This window comes from Bombina bombina, chromosome 12 (assembly GCF_027579735.1).
Source record: "Bombina bombina isolate aBomBom1 chromosome 12, aBomBom1.pri, whole genome shotgun sequence".
Lineage (NCBI taxonomy): Eukaryota > Metazoa > Chordata > Amphibia > Anura > Bombinatoridae > Bombina > Bombina bombina.
In genome coordinates, this window is record NC_069510.1 from 106,896,201 (window position 1) to 106,910,164 (window position 13,964).

A 13,964-nucleotide genomic window follows, 5' to 3' on the forward strand; every position below is an offset into this window, starting at 1 on the left:
TCATTTTTCCTTTTGACTCATAAATAACTCCACAGGAGTGAGCACAGTGATAGCTATAGGGCACACATGAACTAGAACTGTCTAGCTGTGAAAAAACTGTCAAAATGCCCTAAGATAAGAGGCAGCCTTCAACGGCTTAGAAATGAGCATATGAGACTACCTAGGTTTAGCTTTCAACAAAGAATACCAAGAGAACAAAGCAAATTTGATGCTAAAAGTAAATTGGAAAATTTATTAAAATTGCATGCCTTATCTGAATCATGTTTGTCTAGACCAGTGTTTTTCAACCAGTGTGCTGTGGCACACTAGTATGCCGTGAGAGATCCTCAGGTGTGCCGCGGCAAACTAACAACAGTGCAGGGGTGTCCCTCTTTCAAATTTTGAAATATTGGGAGGTATGTGACAGGCTCATCAGGCATCATTTATAACCATGATATTGACATTCATTCACAGACAATCATTATGATTGTTTGTGAATGAATGTCAATATGTCATGTATAGTTTGTAGGAGGCATGGAATGACAGCACAGTGTGTGTGTGTGTGTGTGTGTGTGTGTGTGTATGTGTATATATATATATATATATATATATATATAGATAGATAGATAGATAGATAGATAGATAGATAGATAGATACACATACATACACACACTGTATATATATCCTGTATTAGGCTACAATATGTGATTTTGTAAAATTTTGGGATGGTGGTGTGCCACAGGATTTTTTAATGTAAAAAAGTGTCCCACGGCAAAAAAAGGTTGCAAATCACTGGTCTAGATCTAGACTGTCCCATAAAGTAACATATATAAATAACACAACATGTTATAATATTGCTATATATTACACTGCCCCCTTTTCTGTGGAGAACACTGTTTGCATCAATTTAACAACAGTGCAATATGCAGAAGACTCAGTGCTAGACTTATCAAAGCTGAGGCATACAGGGGCACGTATACGCGCCCCTGTACGCCTCAGCTCGCCTGTGGCGGGGCAAAATTACCAGCAGGTAATCAACATTGCACATGAGCGCAATTTTGCGCTCGCGTGCAATCCCGCCCCCTGCCCACGCACAGCCAATCACGCGCGGGCAGGAGCTGTCAATCTCCTCGGTCGAACTCGACCGCGGAGATTGAATTTCGCCCCCTTAGAGGTGGCGAAGAGGTTAAGGAAGCGGCGGTCAATTACGGCGAGCAAGTTCTTGTGAGAACTTGCAGCCGTAGGGCTTTGGTAAACCGAGCCCTCAATCTGTTTAAAATAAACCAAATACAAAGTGTAAGCTCACAAAAGAGAAGCGCCCCCTGGTGCTAAATTGTTTAGGGACTCACAGTGACCAAACTTACTGGTCCTCAAGACTTTCAAATGATCCTCTTCTGCCGCAGTAAAACAAAACTTAAAGGGACACTGAACCCAAATTTTTACTATCATGATTCACATAGAGCATACAATTTTAAGCAACTTTCTAATTTACTCCTATTATTAAATTCTTTTCATTCACTTGGTATCTTTATTTGAAATGCAAGAATGTAAGTTTAAATGCCGGCCCATTTTTGGTAAACACACTGTGTTGTTCTTGCTGATTGGTGGATAAATTCACCTACCAATAAAGAAGTGCTTTCCATGGTTCTGAACCAAAAAATAGCTTAGATGCCTTCATTTTCAAATAAAGAAAGCAAGAGAACGAAGAAAAATTGATAATAGGAGTAAATTAGAAAGTTGTTTGAAATTGCATGCTCTATCCGAATCACCAAAAGAAAAATTTGGGTTCAGTGTCCCTTTAAGTGTACGGAAACCACAGGGCTTTATTAAAAATTATCCAACGCACAATCACTGGCCGTTTCAGATCATTAGAGAGGCTTGTGGATAAGCAGATAAGCTCTCAGTCTGGGCAATGTGGCACTTCCCTTTTGTGAGTCTCCATTTTCTATTTTAGCTCATTTTACAAGGATTACATTAGCAAATGATTTGGGGGGGGGGGACAGCTGTGGTGTTTGTGATCTCATCTCTCACCTTTCTTCCAGCTTTGATTTCTCCTGCATGCATCCTTCAAGACGATTCTGGCTCTCATTCAGCTCTCCCAGAAGTGAGGTGACCTGGGCTTTTATGGTCACTTTCTCCTCTGTCACTTGCTACCAGAATAAACAGAGAATGTGTGAAGCAAACCCAACAAAACCCCCCCCAAAAAACAATATAATTTTGTTATAGGATGTCAACTCTCCGTCTATACAGGATCTATTAAAGGACCAGTCAACACAGTAGATTTGCATAATCAACCAATGCAAGATAACAAGACAATGCAATAGCACTTAGTCTGAACTTCAAATGAGTAGTAGATTTTTTTCTGACAATTTTAAAAAGTTATGTCTTTTTCCACTCCCCCTGTACCATGTGACAGCCATCAGCCAATAACAAATGCATACATGTACCATGTGACAGCCATCAGCAAATAACAAATGCATACACGTATCATGTGACAGCCATCAGCCATTTACAAATGCATACACACTTATTCTTGCACATGCTCAGTAGGAGCTGGTGACTCCAAAAGTTTAAAGATAAAAAGACTGTGCACATTTAGTTAATGGAAGTAAAATTGGAAAGTTGTTTAAAATGGCTGCTCTATCTGGATAATGAAAGGGACAAACAACTTTCTAATTTACATTATCAAATTTTCTTCCTTCTCTTAGTATCTTTTGTTCAAAAGCAGGGATGCAAGCTCAGGAGAGTGCACGTGTCTGAACCACTATATGGCAGCACTCTTGCAAGAATGTTATCCATTTGCAAGAGCACTAGATGGCAGCACTATGTCGTGCTCCAGATGCCTATCTAGGTATCTCTTCAACAAAAGAATACCAAAGGAACAAAACAAATTTCATAATAGAAATAAAATGGAAACTTGTTTAAAATTGTATGTTCCGTAAAAATCATAATAAAATTGAGTTTTTATATCCCTTTAAATTGCAGCACGTGCAGTCCTTAATGACACCTTCACATCCATCTGACGTCATAATTTGCAAACACTCATTCACATGCAATATCTGTGGTTATATAACCCCACTGTACCCCCCTCATGCTCACCCTGTATATCCCCCTCAATGGGTCAAAACTCGCTAAGTAGCTTCAGTTTCCCACAATCCCTTACTAACTTGTAATAACCACACTGCAAACCAGGATATTTCTGCACCATTGGTCATTATTCTGTAGCCATTGCTCACCACATACCCCAATTAAATGCAGCTTCTTAATACGTTAAAAACAGATGTTCCCAAATGTATAGGAACTTCCTGCTGATGCTCATTGGATGATAAGTACTTCCTGTGAATGGTCATGTGCGGATAAAAACTTCTTAATAGTACAAAAAAATAGTGAATGAATCACAAATTAAAGGGACAATAAACACTTTGAGGTGGTAATATAAAATGCTAAATCGTATTTAGCAAAAAACAACTCTGCAATATACTTTTATTATTTATTTTGTCCTTCACTAAAATTCCATTCTAAAATTGTGAGCTTTTCAGTTCCTGTTAGAATTGGAAATGCAGGACACTGTTATATTCCTACACAGCCATTGGCTGCACAGTCTAGTGACCTATTTATAACTGTACCTAATTGGCTACAGCAGAGAAGGTAACCTAAGTTACAACATGGCAGCTCCCATTGTTTTATAGACACTAAAACTTTACACTTATTGTGTCACTATTTAAACAACTAATGAAACTTTAATAAATACATCTACATGTTATTCACAGTCTAATCTTTTCTCTGAATGCATCATTCTATCTAGCATTTATTTAGTGCTTAATGTCCCTTTAACAAGAAGGGTAAGTATAAGTGTGATTAATAATAAGACCATCCCATATCAACAAAGTCCCAATCGAGTATAAAAACGCTATTGTGTATAGAAACATTTGGTTTACACAATAGCGGTTTTCAAACTCTGTTGGGACTTTATTCATATGGGATGTTCTCATTGGCGTTGAGGTTTTCCCTTTTCTCTTGTAAGGTGTATCCAGTCCACGGATCATCCATTACTTGTGGGATATTCTCATTCCCAACAGGAAGTTGCAAGAGGACACCCACAGCAGAGCTGTCTATATAGCTCCTCCCCTAACTGCCATATCCAGTCATTCTCTTGCAACTCAACAAACATGGAGGTAGTAAGAGAGAAGTGGTGAAATGTAGCTGTTATTTTACTTCAATCAAAAGTTTATTATTTTTAAATGGTACCAGAGTTGTACTATTTTGTTCCAGGCAGAAAAATAGAAGAATCTGCCTGTGATTTCTATGATCTTAGCAGGTTGTAACTAAGATCCATTGCTGTTCTCACACATGTCTGAAGGGAATGGTGTGCAGGTTATCCTGCTATGAGGTATGTGCAGTTAAGATTTTTCTAGAAGATGTGAATGCTAGAAAATGCTGCTGTTGCCAAATTTATGTAAGGTAAGCCTGAATACAGTGATTTAATAGCGACTGGTATCATGCTTATTTTCTGAGGTAATACTCTTTTATATTTGCAATATAAAACGTTTGCTGGCATGTTTAAACGTTTTTATCTATACTTTGTTGATAAAACTTTATTGGGGCCTAGTTTTTTCCACATGGCTGGCTTAAATTTGCCTAGAAACAGTTTCCTGAGGCTTTCCACTGTGTTAAGGCCTACAGCAAGGCTGTGGCAGTTTGGTGTGACTGTTTAAAAATGTCTAGATCGTTTTTTTGATCCGGTTTTTGAACTAAGGGGTTAATCATCCATTTGCAAGTGGGTGCAATGCTCTGTTAGCTTATTATACACACTGTAAAAATTTTGTTTGATTTACTGCCTTTTTTCACTGTTTTTCAAATTCTGACAAAATTTGTTTCTCTTAAAGGCACAGTACCGTTTATTATATTTGCTTGTTAACTTGATTTAAAGTGTTTTCCAAGCTTGCTAGTCTCATTGCTAGTCTGTATAAACATGTCTGACATAGAGGAAACTCCTTGTTCATTATGTTTAAAAGCCATTGTGGAGCCCCCTCTTAGAATGTGTACCAAATGTATGGATTTCACTTTAAGCAAAAAAGATCATATTCTGTCTTTAAAAAATTTATCACCAGAGGAATCTGACGAGGGGGAAGTTATGCTGACTAACTCTCCCCACGTGTCAGATCCTTTGACTCCCGCTCAAGGGACTCACGCTCAAATGGTGCCAAGTACATCTAGGGCGCCCATAGCGTTTACTTTACAAGACATGGCGGCAGTCATGGATAATACACTGTCAGCGGTATTAGCCAGACTACCTGAATTTAGAGGAAAGCGAGATAGCTCTGGAGTTAGACGAAATACAGAGCAAAATGACGCTTTAAGAGCTATGTCTGATAATGCCTCACAATATGCAGAAGCTGAAGAAGGAGAGCTTCTTTCTGTGGGTGATATTTCTGACTCAGGGAAGATGATGCAACCTGATTCTGATATTTCTACATTTAAATTTAAGCTTGAGCTTAAATTTACTCAGGGAGGTTTTAGCTGCTCTGAATGACTGCGATACAATTGCAGTGCCAGAGAAATTGTGTAGACTGGATAAATACTATGCAGTGCCGGTGTGTACTGATGTTTTTCCAATACCTAAAAGGTTTACAGAAATTATTACTAAGGAATGGGATAGACCAGGTGTGCCGTTCTCTCCCCCTCCTATTTTTAGAAAAATGTTTCCAATAGACGCCACCACACGGGACTTATGGCAGACAGTTCCTAAGGTGGAGGGAGCAGTTTCTACTCTAGCAAAGCGTACTACTATCCCTGTCGAGGACAGTTGTGCTTTCTTAGATCCAATGGATAAAAAGTTAGAGGGTTACCTTAAGAAAATGTTTATTCAACAAGGTTTTATCCTACAGCCCCTTGCATGCATTGCTCCTGTCACTGCTGCTGCGGCGTTCTGGTTTGAGTCTCTGGAAGAGGCTCTACAGGTAGTGACTCCATTGGATGACATACTTGACAAGCTTAGAGCACTTAAGCTAGCCAATTCTTTTGTTTCTGATGCCATTGTTCATTTGACTAAACTAACGGCTAAGAATTCTGGTTTTGCTATCCAGGCGCGCAGAGCGCTATGGCTTAAATCATGGTCAGCTGACATTACTTCAAAGTCTAAGCTGCTTAACATTCCCTTCAAGGGGCAGACCCTATTTGGGCCTGGTTTGAAGGAGATTATTGCTGATATCACTGGTGGAAAAGGTCATGCCCTTCCTCAGGATAGGTCCAAATCAAGGGCCAAACAGTCTAATTTTCGTGCCTTTCGAAACTTCAAGGCAAGTGCGGCATCAACTTCCTCTAATGCAAAACAAGAGGGAACTTTTGCTCAGTTTCAAGACGGTCTGGAGACCTAACCAGACCTGGAACAAGGGTAAGCAGGCCAAAAAGCCTGCTGCTGCCTCTAAGACAGCATGAAGGAACGACCCCCTATCCGATAACGGATCTAGTAGGGGGCAGACTTTCGCTCTTCGCCCAGGCGTGGGCAAGAGATGTTCAGGATCCCTGGGCGTTGGAAATTATATCCCAGGGATATCTTCTGGACTTCAAGGCTTCCCCCCCAAAAGGGAGATTTCACCTTTCACAATTATCTGCAAACCAGATAAAGAGAGAGGCATTCTTACACTGTGTACAAGACCTCCTAGTTATGGGAGTGATCCATCCAGTTCCAAAGGAGGAACAGGGACAGGGATTTTACTCAAATCTGTTTGTAGTTCCCAAAAAAGAGGGAACCTTCAGACCAATTTTGGATCTAAAGATCTTAAACAAATTCCTCAGAGTTCCATCATTCAAGATGGAGACTATTCGTACCATCCTACCTATGATCCAGGAGGGTCAATACATGACTACAGTGGATTTAAAGGATGCTTATCTTCACATTCCGATACACAAAGATCATCATCGGTTTCTCAGGTTTGCCTTCCTAGATAGGCATTACCAGTTTGTAGCTCTTCCCTTTGGGCTAGCTACAGCCCCAAGAATTTTTACGAAGGTTCTGGGGTCGCTTCTGGCGGTCCTAAGGCCGCGGGGCATAGCAGTGGCCCCTTATTTAGACAACATCCTAATTCAGGCGTCAAACTTCCAAATTGCCAAGTCTCATACGGACATAGTGTTGGCATTTCTGAGGTCGCATGGGTGGAAGGTGAACGAGGAAAAGAGTTCTCTATCCCCCCTTACAAGAGTTTCCTTCCTAGGGACTCTGATAGATTCTGTAGAAATGAAAATTTACCTGACGGAGTCCAGGTTATCAAAACTTCTAAATTCCTGCCGTGTTCTTTATTCCATCCCTCGCCCTTCGGTGGCTCAGTGCATGGAAGTAATCGGCTTAATGGTAGCGGCAATGGACATAGTGCCGTTTGCACACCTACATCTCAGACCGCTGCAACTCTGCATGCTCAGTCAGTGGAATGGGGATTACACAGATTTGTCCCCTCTACTAAATCTGCATCAAGAGACCAGGGATTCTCTTCTCTGGTGGCTATCTCGGGTCCATCTGTCCAAAGGTATGACCTTTCGCAGCCCAGATTGGACAATTGTGATGACAGATGCCAGCCTTCTAGGTTGGGGTGCAGTCTGGAACTCCCTGAAGGATCAGGGATCGTGGACTCAGGAGGAGTCACTCCTTCCAATAAACATTCTGGAACTAAGAGCGATATTCAATGCTCTTCAGGCTTGGCCTCATTTAGCGACAATGAGGTTCATCAGATTTCAGTCGGACAACATCACGACTGTGGCTTACATCAACCATCAAGGGGGAACAAGGAGTTCCCTAGTGATGTTAGAAGTCTCAAAGATAATTCGCTGGGCAGAGATTCACTCTTGCCACCTATCAGCTATCCATATCACAGGTGTAGAGAATTGGGAGGCGGATTTTCTAAGTTGTCGGACTTTTCATCCGGGGAAGTGGGATCTCCATCCGGAGGTGTTTGCTCAATTGGTTCATCGTTGGGGCAAACCAGAACTGGATCTCATGGCGTCTCGCCAGAACGCCAAGCTTCCTTGTTACGGATCCAGGTCCAGGGACCCCAAGGCAACGCTGATAGATGCTCTAGCAGCGCCTTGGTCCTTCAACCTGGCTTATGTGTTTCCACCGTTTCCTCTGCTCCCTCGTCTGATTGCCAAAATCAAGCAGGAGAGAGCATCGGTGATCTTGATAGCGCCTGCGTGGCCACACAGGACTTGGTATGCAGATCTGGTGGACATGTCATCCTTTCCACCATGGACTCTGCTGCTGAGACAGGACCTTCTACTTCAAGGTCCTTTCAACCATCCAAATCTAATTTCTCTGAGGCTGACTGCCTGGAGATTGAACGCTTGATTTTATCAAGGCGTGGCTTCTCCGAGTCAGTCATTGATACCTTAATTCAGGCACGAAAGCCTGTCACCAGGAAAATCTATCATAAGATATGGCGGAAATATCTTTATTGGTGTGAATCCAAGGGCTACTCATGGAGTAAAGTCAGGATTCCCAGGATATTATATTTTCTCCAAGAAGGATTGGAGAAAGGATTGTCAGCTAGTTCCTTAAAGGGACAGATTTCTGCGCTATCTATTCTTTTGCACAAGCGTCTGGCGGATGTCCCAGACGTTCAGGCATTTTGTCAGGCTTTAGTTAGAATCAAGCCTGTGTTTAATCCTGTTGCTCCACCATGGAGTTTAAATTTGGTTCTTAAAGTTCTTCATTCCATAGATATCAAACTTTTATCTTGGAAAGTTCTTTTTTTTGGTAGCTATTTCCTCGGCTCGTAGAGTTTCCGAGTTATCTGCCTTACAATGTGATTCTCCTTATCTAATCTTCCATGCAGATAAGGTAGTTCTGCGTACCAAACCTGGGTTTTTACCTAAGGTGGTATCTAATAAGAATATCAATCAAGAGATTGTTGTTCCGTCTTTGTGTCCTAATCCTTCTTCAAAGAAGGAACGTCTATTACACAATCTGGACGTGGTTCGTGCTTTAAAGTTTTACTTACAAGCTACTAAAGATTTTCATCAAACATCTGCTTTGTTTGTTGTCTACTCTGGACAGAGGAGAGGTCAAAAGGCTTCGGCAACCTCTCTTTCTTTTTGGCTAAAAAGCATAATCCGCTTAGCTTATGAGACTGCTGGCCAGCAGCCTCCAGAAAGGATTACAGCTCATTCTACTAGAGCTGTGGCTTCCACATGGGCCTTTAAAAATGAGGCTTCTGTTGAACAGATTTGCAAGGCGGTGACTTGGTCTTCGCTTCATACTTTTTCAAAATTTTACCAATTTGATACTTTTGCGTCTTCGGAGGCTATTTTTGGGAGGTTTTACAGGCCGTGGTACCTTCCGTTTAAGTACCTGCCTTGTCCCTCCCTTCATCCGTGTACTTTAGCTTTGGTATTGGTATCCCACAAGTAATGGATGATCCGTGGACTGGATACACCTTACAAGAGAAAACATAATTTATGCTTACCTGATAAATTTATTTCTCTTGTGGTGTATCCAGTCCACGGCCCGCCCTGTCATTTTAAGGCAGGTATTTTTTAATTTTAAACTACAGTCACCACTGCACCCTATGGTTTCTCCTTTCTCTGTTTGTTTTCGGTCGAATGACTGGATATGGCAGTTAGGGGAGGAGCTATATAGCATCTCTGCTGTGGGTGTCCTCTTGCAACTTCCTGTTGGGAAGGAGAATATCCCACAAGTAATGGATGACCCGTGGACTGGATACACCACAAGAGAAATAAATTTATCAGGTAAGCATAAATTATGTTTTTCTTTTAATAATTTTATTATTTTTATAAGTACATAGGTATTATTAAATATTTCTTATCCCACATCTGGCTGCAGTTTCATTTGAAACAGAGAAGGCAGCGTATGAGCCCTTAAATCATATGACAGGCTTGTAACAGAGCATATCATGCTCCACCACATGCGAGTACACACTTGGCGTTTCTCATTGGGGATATTGTTGAATATCGTGTCTTTCTTTTTTGCTGAAACACTTCACTCAAGAAAAACACTTCTTGATAATAAGTGCCAGCCAATGAGTATTAGTAAAAAATACACAAGTGATATGGTTGTATTAGTTTCAATTTATAAATGGCAGAAAGTTTTTGAGTACAATAGCCACTTATCCATCTAGAATACTAAAGAGCAAACGAAGAAGGATTTTATATATAAATATTGAGTGTAGAAGAATAGTTAAAAAAAAACTAAAAAAAACTTAGAAGACGGGTAAAATGTTAAGAACCGTAACTCGCTGTCAAGTGGTGTATAACAGCGGCATGTAAATGTGAATTGCAAACACACTGTTACAAGGAAGGCATTTAAATTACCAGGGATTCCCCATGCACCTAATGTGGTTGGCTACCATATTGGACAACACTTTTTGTTTAGTTCCAAGATCATGACCAGAGGCAATTTCTTATAACCATGACCCTCTGGGAACACTACAGCGTCACATCACCCGTCTAGGTGTATCACTGAGATTAGTGCTGGAGGGGACTGATGAAATATACTACATATTCTACCTATTAATACATTTAACATTGTGTCAGTTAATTTTCTGGTTAAACTAAAATTATTGCTATAATGTATTCCCCTGTATGTTTATGGTAAGACAAATGAGGGTGTCATGTGAGTAGGAGGAATAATTGGGAAGAGGAAGACATAAACAAAGAAATCCACAGATCTATAAACAGTATGGGCTACCCGTTTGCGGGCGTGCAATTAATAATCAGCCATTACAAGTGGCTGGTTATTGTTCCGCGAGGTCGCGTTATCAATTAGCGCTCGGTAAATTAACCAGATATCAGATCTCTGGTTCATTTTCTAAATGTCCCCCAAAAGAAAGTGTAGTGTTGGTTTTAATAAATAAAACATATTAGCATTTTTATTTTTTATTAAAATAACTGCAATAAGTAGTTATGAGGGGTTAAAGTTGGTGGGAGTGGGGTGTTAGAAAAAAAAACGGCATTGAAAAGTCCCTTTACATTATGGTCTATGGGGACTGTGGTATTCCTATAAATATATATATGTATACACATATAAACACATAAATGTATATGCATATATTCATATACATTTAAATCTGCTGCCCGACGCTGCGCTAGTTCTCATGCCGTGTCTGAGGGCATGAGAACGAGGCTCCTATTGGAGCCTATAGAAGCGCGCTCTTGTGTGCGCAATGCTTCCATGCAATGTAATCGCGAGGTCGTGTTCGCATTGCTCCTCATGTGTAATAGCAGCACACATTTGTGTGCACTGGCATTACGCAGTTGAACGCAAATATCACTTTCGCCGAAGCAAGATTTTGCACTCAACTTGTAATCGTGCACTATGTGGGGTGTCAGTCTACCCTGATCTATAATTTTTCTTTTTTTTTTTTTTTCCGTGCCTTCACCAAGATCATCTACCAAGTGGTTCTAAAACCTGAACATTGTCCGTCACGTTGGCACCATGTCCATCTGTCTTTCCTACTTACATCAAGCTGCTGCTGCATCAACAGGACCTTTCTCTGGGTTTCAGTTGCTTTTTCCACTGTCTGGTGTTTGAGGTTAGAAAGCTCCTCTTTAAGGTCCATTATCTGCTGCACAAGCTGAGAGTTCCTGTAGCAAAGAACAAGTGATGAGAATGATGGTCTGTAGTGACATCTCTGGATCTTTAGACAAAATGACCCTTACTGGTGTTCGCTGTCATGCAGTTTCCTCTGTAACTCCTGCTCTGCTCTTGTGAACCTACAAGAGAAGTCATTAGCCTGCGACTGTCCTCACAATATTTATCCATCAGGAATAGGACATGGAACTCACCTTTCCCCAATTTCTGCATCTGTAAGGGCTCCTCGGTCTTTGGTATCCTGTGTGGGACACAGAACACAATACAATTTGCATCTCAAAATAATCATCTTCTGTGTCTACGCTATGTTCATACTTCCCCCACCATCGTTCAAACTACACGTTTACTTTTGTCAACAATGCTGCTGTGTTTTGTATGAAAAATGCAGGTCACATTCTAAAATTTAAAGGGACAGTCTAGTCAAAACGAAACTTTCATGATTCAGATAGGGCATGCCATTTTAAACAACTTCCCAATTTACTTTTATCATCAATTTTACTTTGTTCTCTTGGTATTCTTAGTTGAAAGCTAAGCCTAGGTAGGCTCATATGCGAATTTCTTAGCCCTTAAAGGCCGCCTCTTATCTGAATTCATTTGGACAGTTTTTCACCACTAGAGGGAGTTATTTCATGTGTGTTATATAGATAAGATTGTGCTCCCACACGTGAAGCTCCTAGGAGCCATCACTGATTGGCTAAAATGCAAGTCTGCCAAAAGAACTGAAATAAGGGGGCAGTCTGCAGAGGCTTAGATACAAGGTAATCACAGAGGTAAAACATGTATTATTATAACTGTGTTGGTTGTGCAAAACTGGAGAATGGGTAATAAAGGGATTATCTATCTTTTTAAACAATAAAAAATATGGTGTAGACTGTCCCTTTAAGAACAAGCACTTCCTGGTAAACATAAGCTGTAAGAAAAAAAACAAAAACAAAAAACTTCAAGCCACATGAGACAAAATCTATTAGTAGCCTTAGACAATTTGTTGTGAGTGGAGAGCAGCTATGGCAGTAGCCATGACATATTTGTTTATGTGCCAAACTATGCCTGCAGGAATATAAAACTCCCACGCGTGCATTTCAATTTTAAAGGGACATAAACCCCAAAAAGTTTGTTTCATGATTCAGATAGAGCATTTAATTTAATTATGTAATCTGTATTGTTCTTTTGGTATCCTTTTTTTAGAAGCAAACCTAGGTAGGCTCAAGAGCAGCAATGGACTACTGAAAGCTGGCTGCTGATTGGTGGCTGCAAAAAATATATATCTTGTGGTCAGCTAGCTCCAAGTAGTACATTGCTGCTCCTTCAACAAAGGATACAAAGAGAATGAAGCAAATTTGATAATAGAAGATCATTGAAAAAAGTTTTTTTTTTAATTGTATGTTCTTTCAGAATCATTTAAAGGGACAGTCTACTTCAGAATTGTTACTGTTTAATAAGATAGCTAATCCATTTATTACCCATTCACCAGTTTTGCGTAACCTACACAGTTATATTTATATACTTTGTACCTCTGTGATTACCTTGTATCTAAGCCTCTGCAGACTGGTCCCTTATCTCAGTTCTTTTGACAGACATGCATTTTAGCCAATCAATGCCCTCTCATAAGTTACTCCACGGCGTGAGCACAATTTTTATCTATATGGCACACATGAACTAACGCCCTCTAGCTGTGAAAAACTGTCAAATGCATTCAGGTAAGAGGCGGGCCTTCAAGGGCTTAGAAATTAGCATATGAGCCAACCTAGGTTTAGCTTTCAACTAAGAATACAAAGCAAATTTAAAAATAAAAGTAAATTGGAAAGTTGTTTAAAATTAAATCTGATTCATGAAAGTTTTATTTCAACTAAAGGGTACCTTAAAAAAAAAAAAGGTGGGTTTTATGTGCCTTTAACTCAGACAGATGTAACATCTGCACTCAGTGACAACACCAACACCTCTTCCATGTAACACAAGCAACACACACACACAGTTTCACTATCTAACCAAACAACCCCTTTAAAGCCCACTTATGAGCTAAATGCATCAGAAGCGTATACCGGTTTAGTTACAGTATTATTTTACCCTCTCTCAAGCTTTTATTTGTTTTGTAACAATCATTGGTGAACAAAGGCTTTGTTAATTATAATGTTATTGTTTCAGAGACCTGCTGGTGATTGTCTCCTGCTGTTCTATTATGCTCATTACAAGAGAGCATGGTTCATTCATGCTGTTGTTTTGTAATAAGTGTTTATCCTAATGTTTTGGGGTACAAATACCATTACACATTATCCATATTTTGCTATTATTAATTACATCTGCCTCAAATTTTGTGTAGCACATAAACAGGTCCAGACTGCCGCTTATCATATGGAAAGTGGTGAATGCGTGTGTGTGGATAAAACC

At 40.1% G+C, this 13,964-nt stretch overlaps 1 protein-coding gene across 4 annotated transcripts in view; it reads right to left on the reverse strand.

Annotated features, from left to right (window-relative positions):
- IKBKG (inhibitor of nuclear factor kappa B kinase regulatory subunit gamma) overlaps window positions 1-13,964 on the reverse strand; it is a 66,519-nt gene that overhangs the window by 26,840 nt on the left and 25,715 nt on the right. For all 4 annotated transcript variants that reach the window (XM_053695935.1, XM_053695934.1, XM_053695937.1 and 1 more), the window contains 4 exons: window positions 11,774-11,820; window positions 11,648-11,701; window positions 11,449-11,572; window positions 2,012-2,130 (listed from right to left, as the gene is read on the reverse strand). In XM_053695935.1, the coding sequence (XP_053551910.1) occupies window positions 2,012-2,130; window positions 11,449-11,572; window positions 11,648-11,701; window positions 11,774-11,820 (344 nt within the window). The remainder of the gene's footprint in view (window positions 1-2,011; window positions 2,131-11,448; window positions 11,573-11,647; window positions 11,702-11,773; window positions 11,821-13,964) is intronic.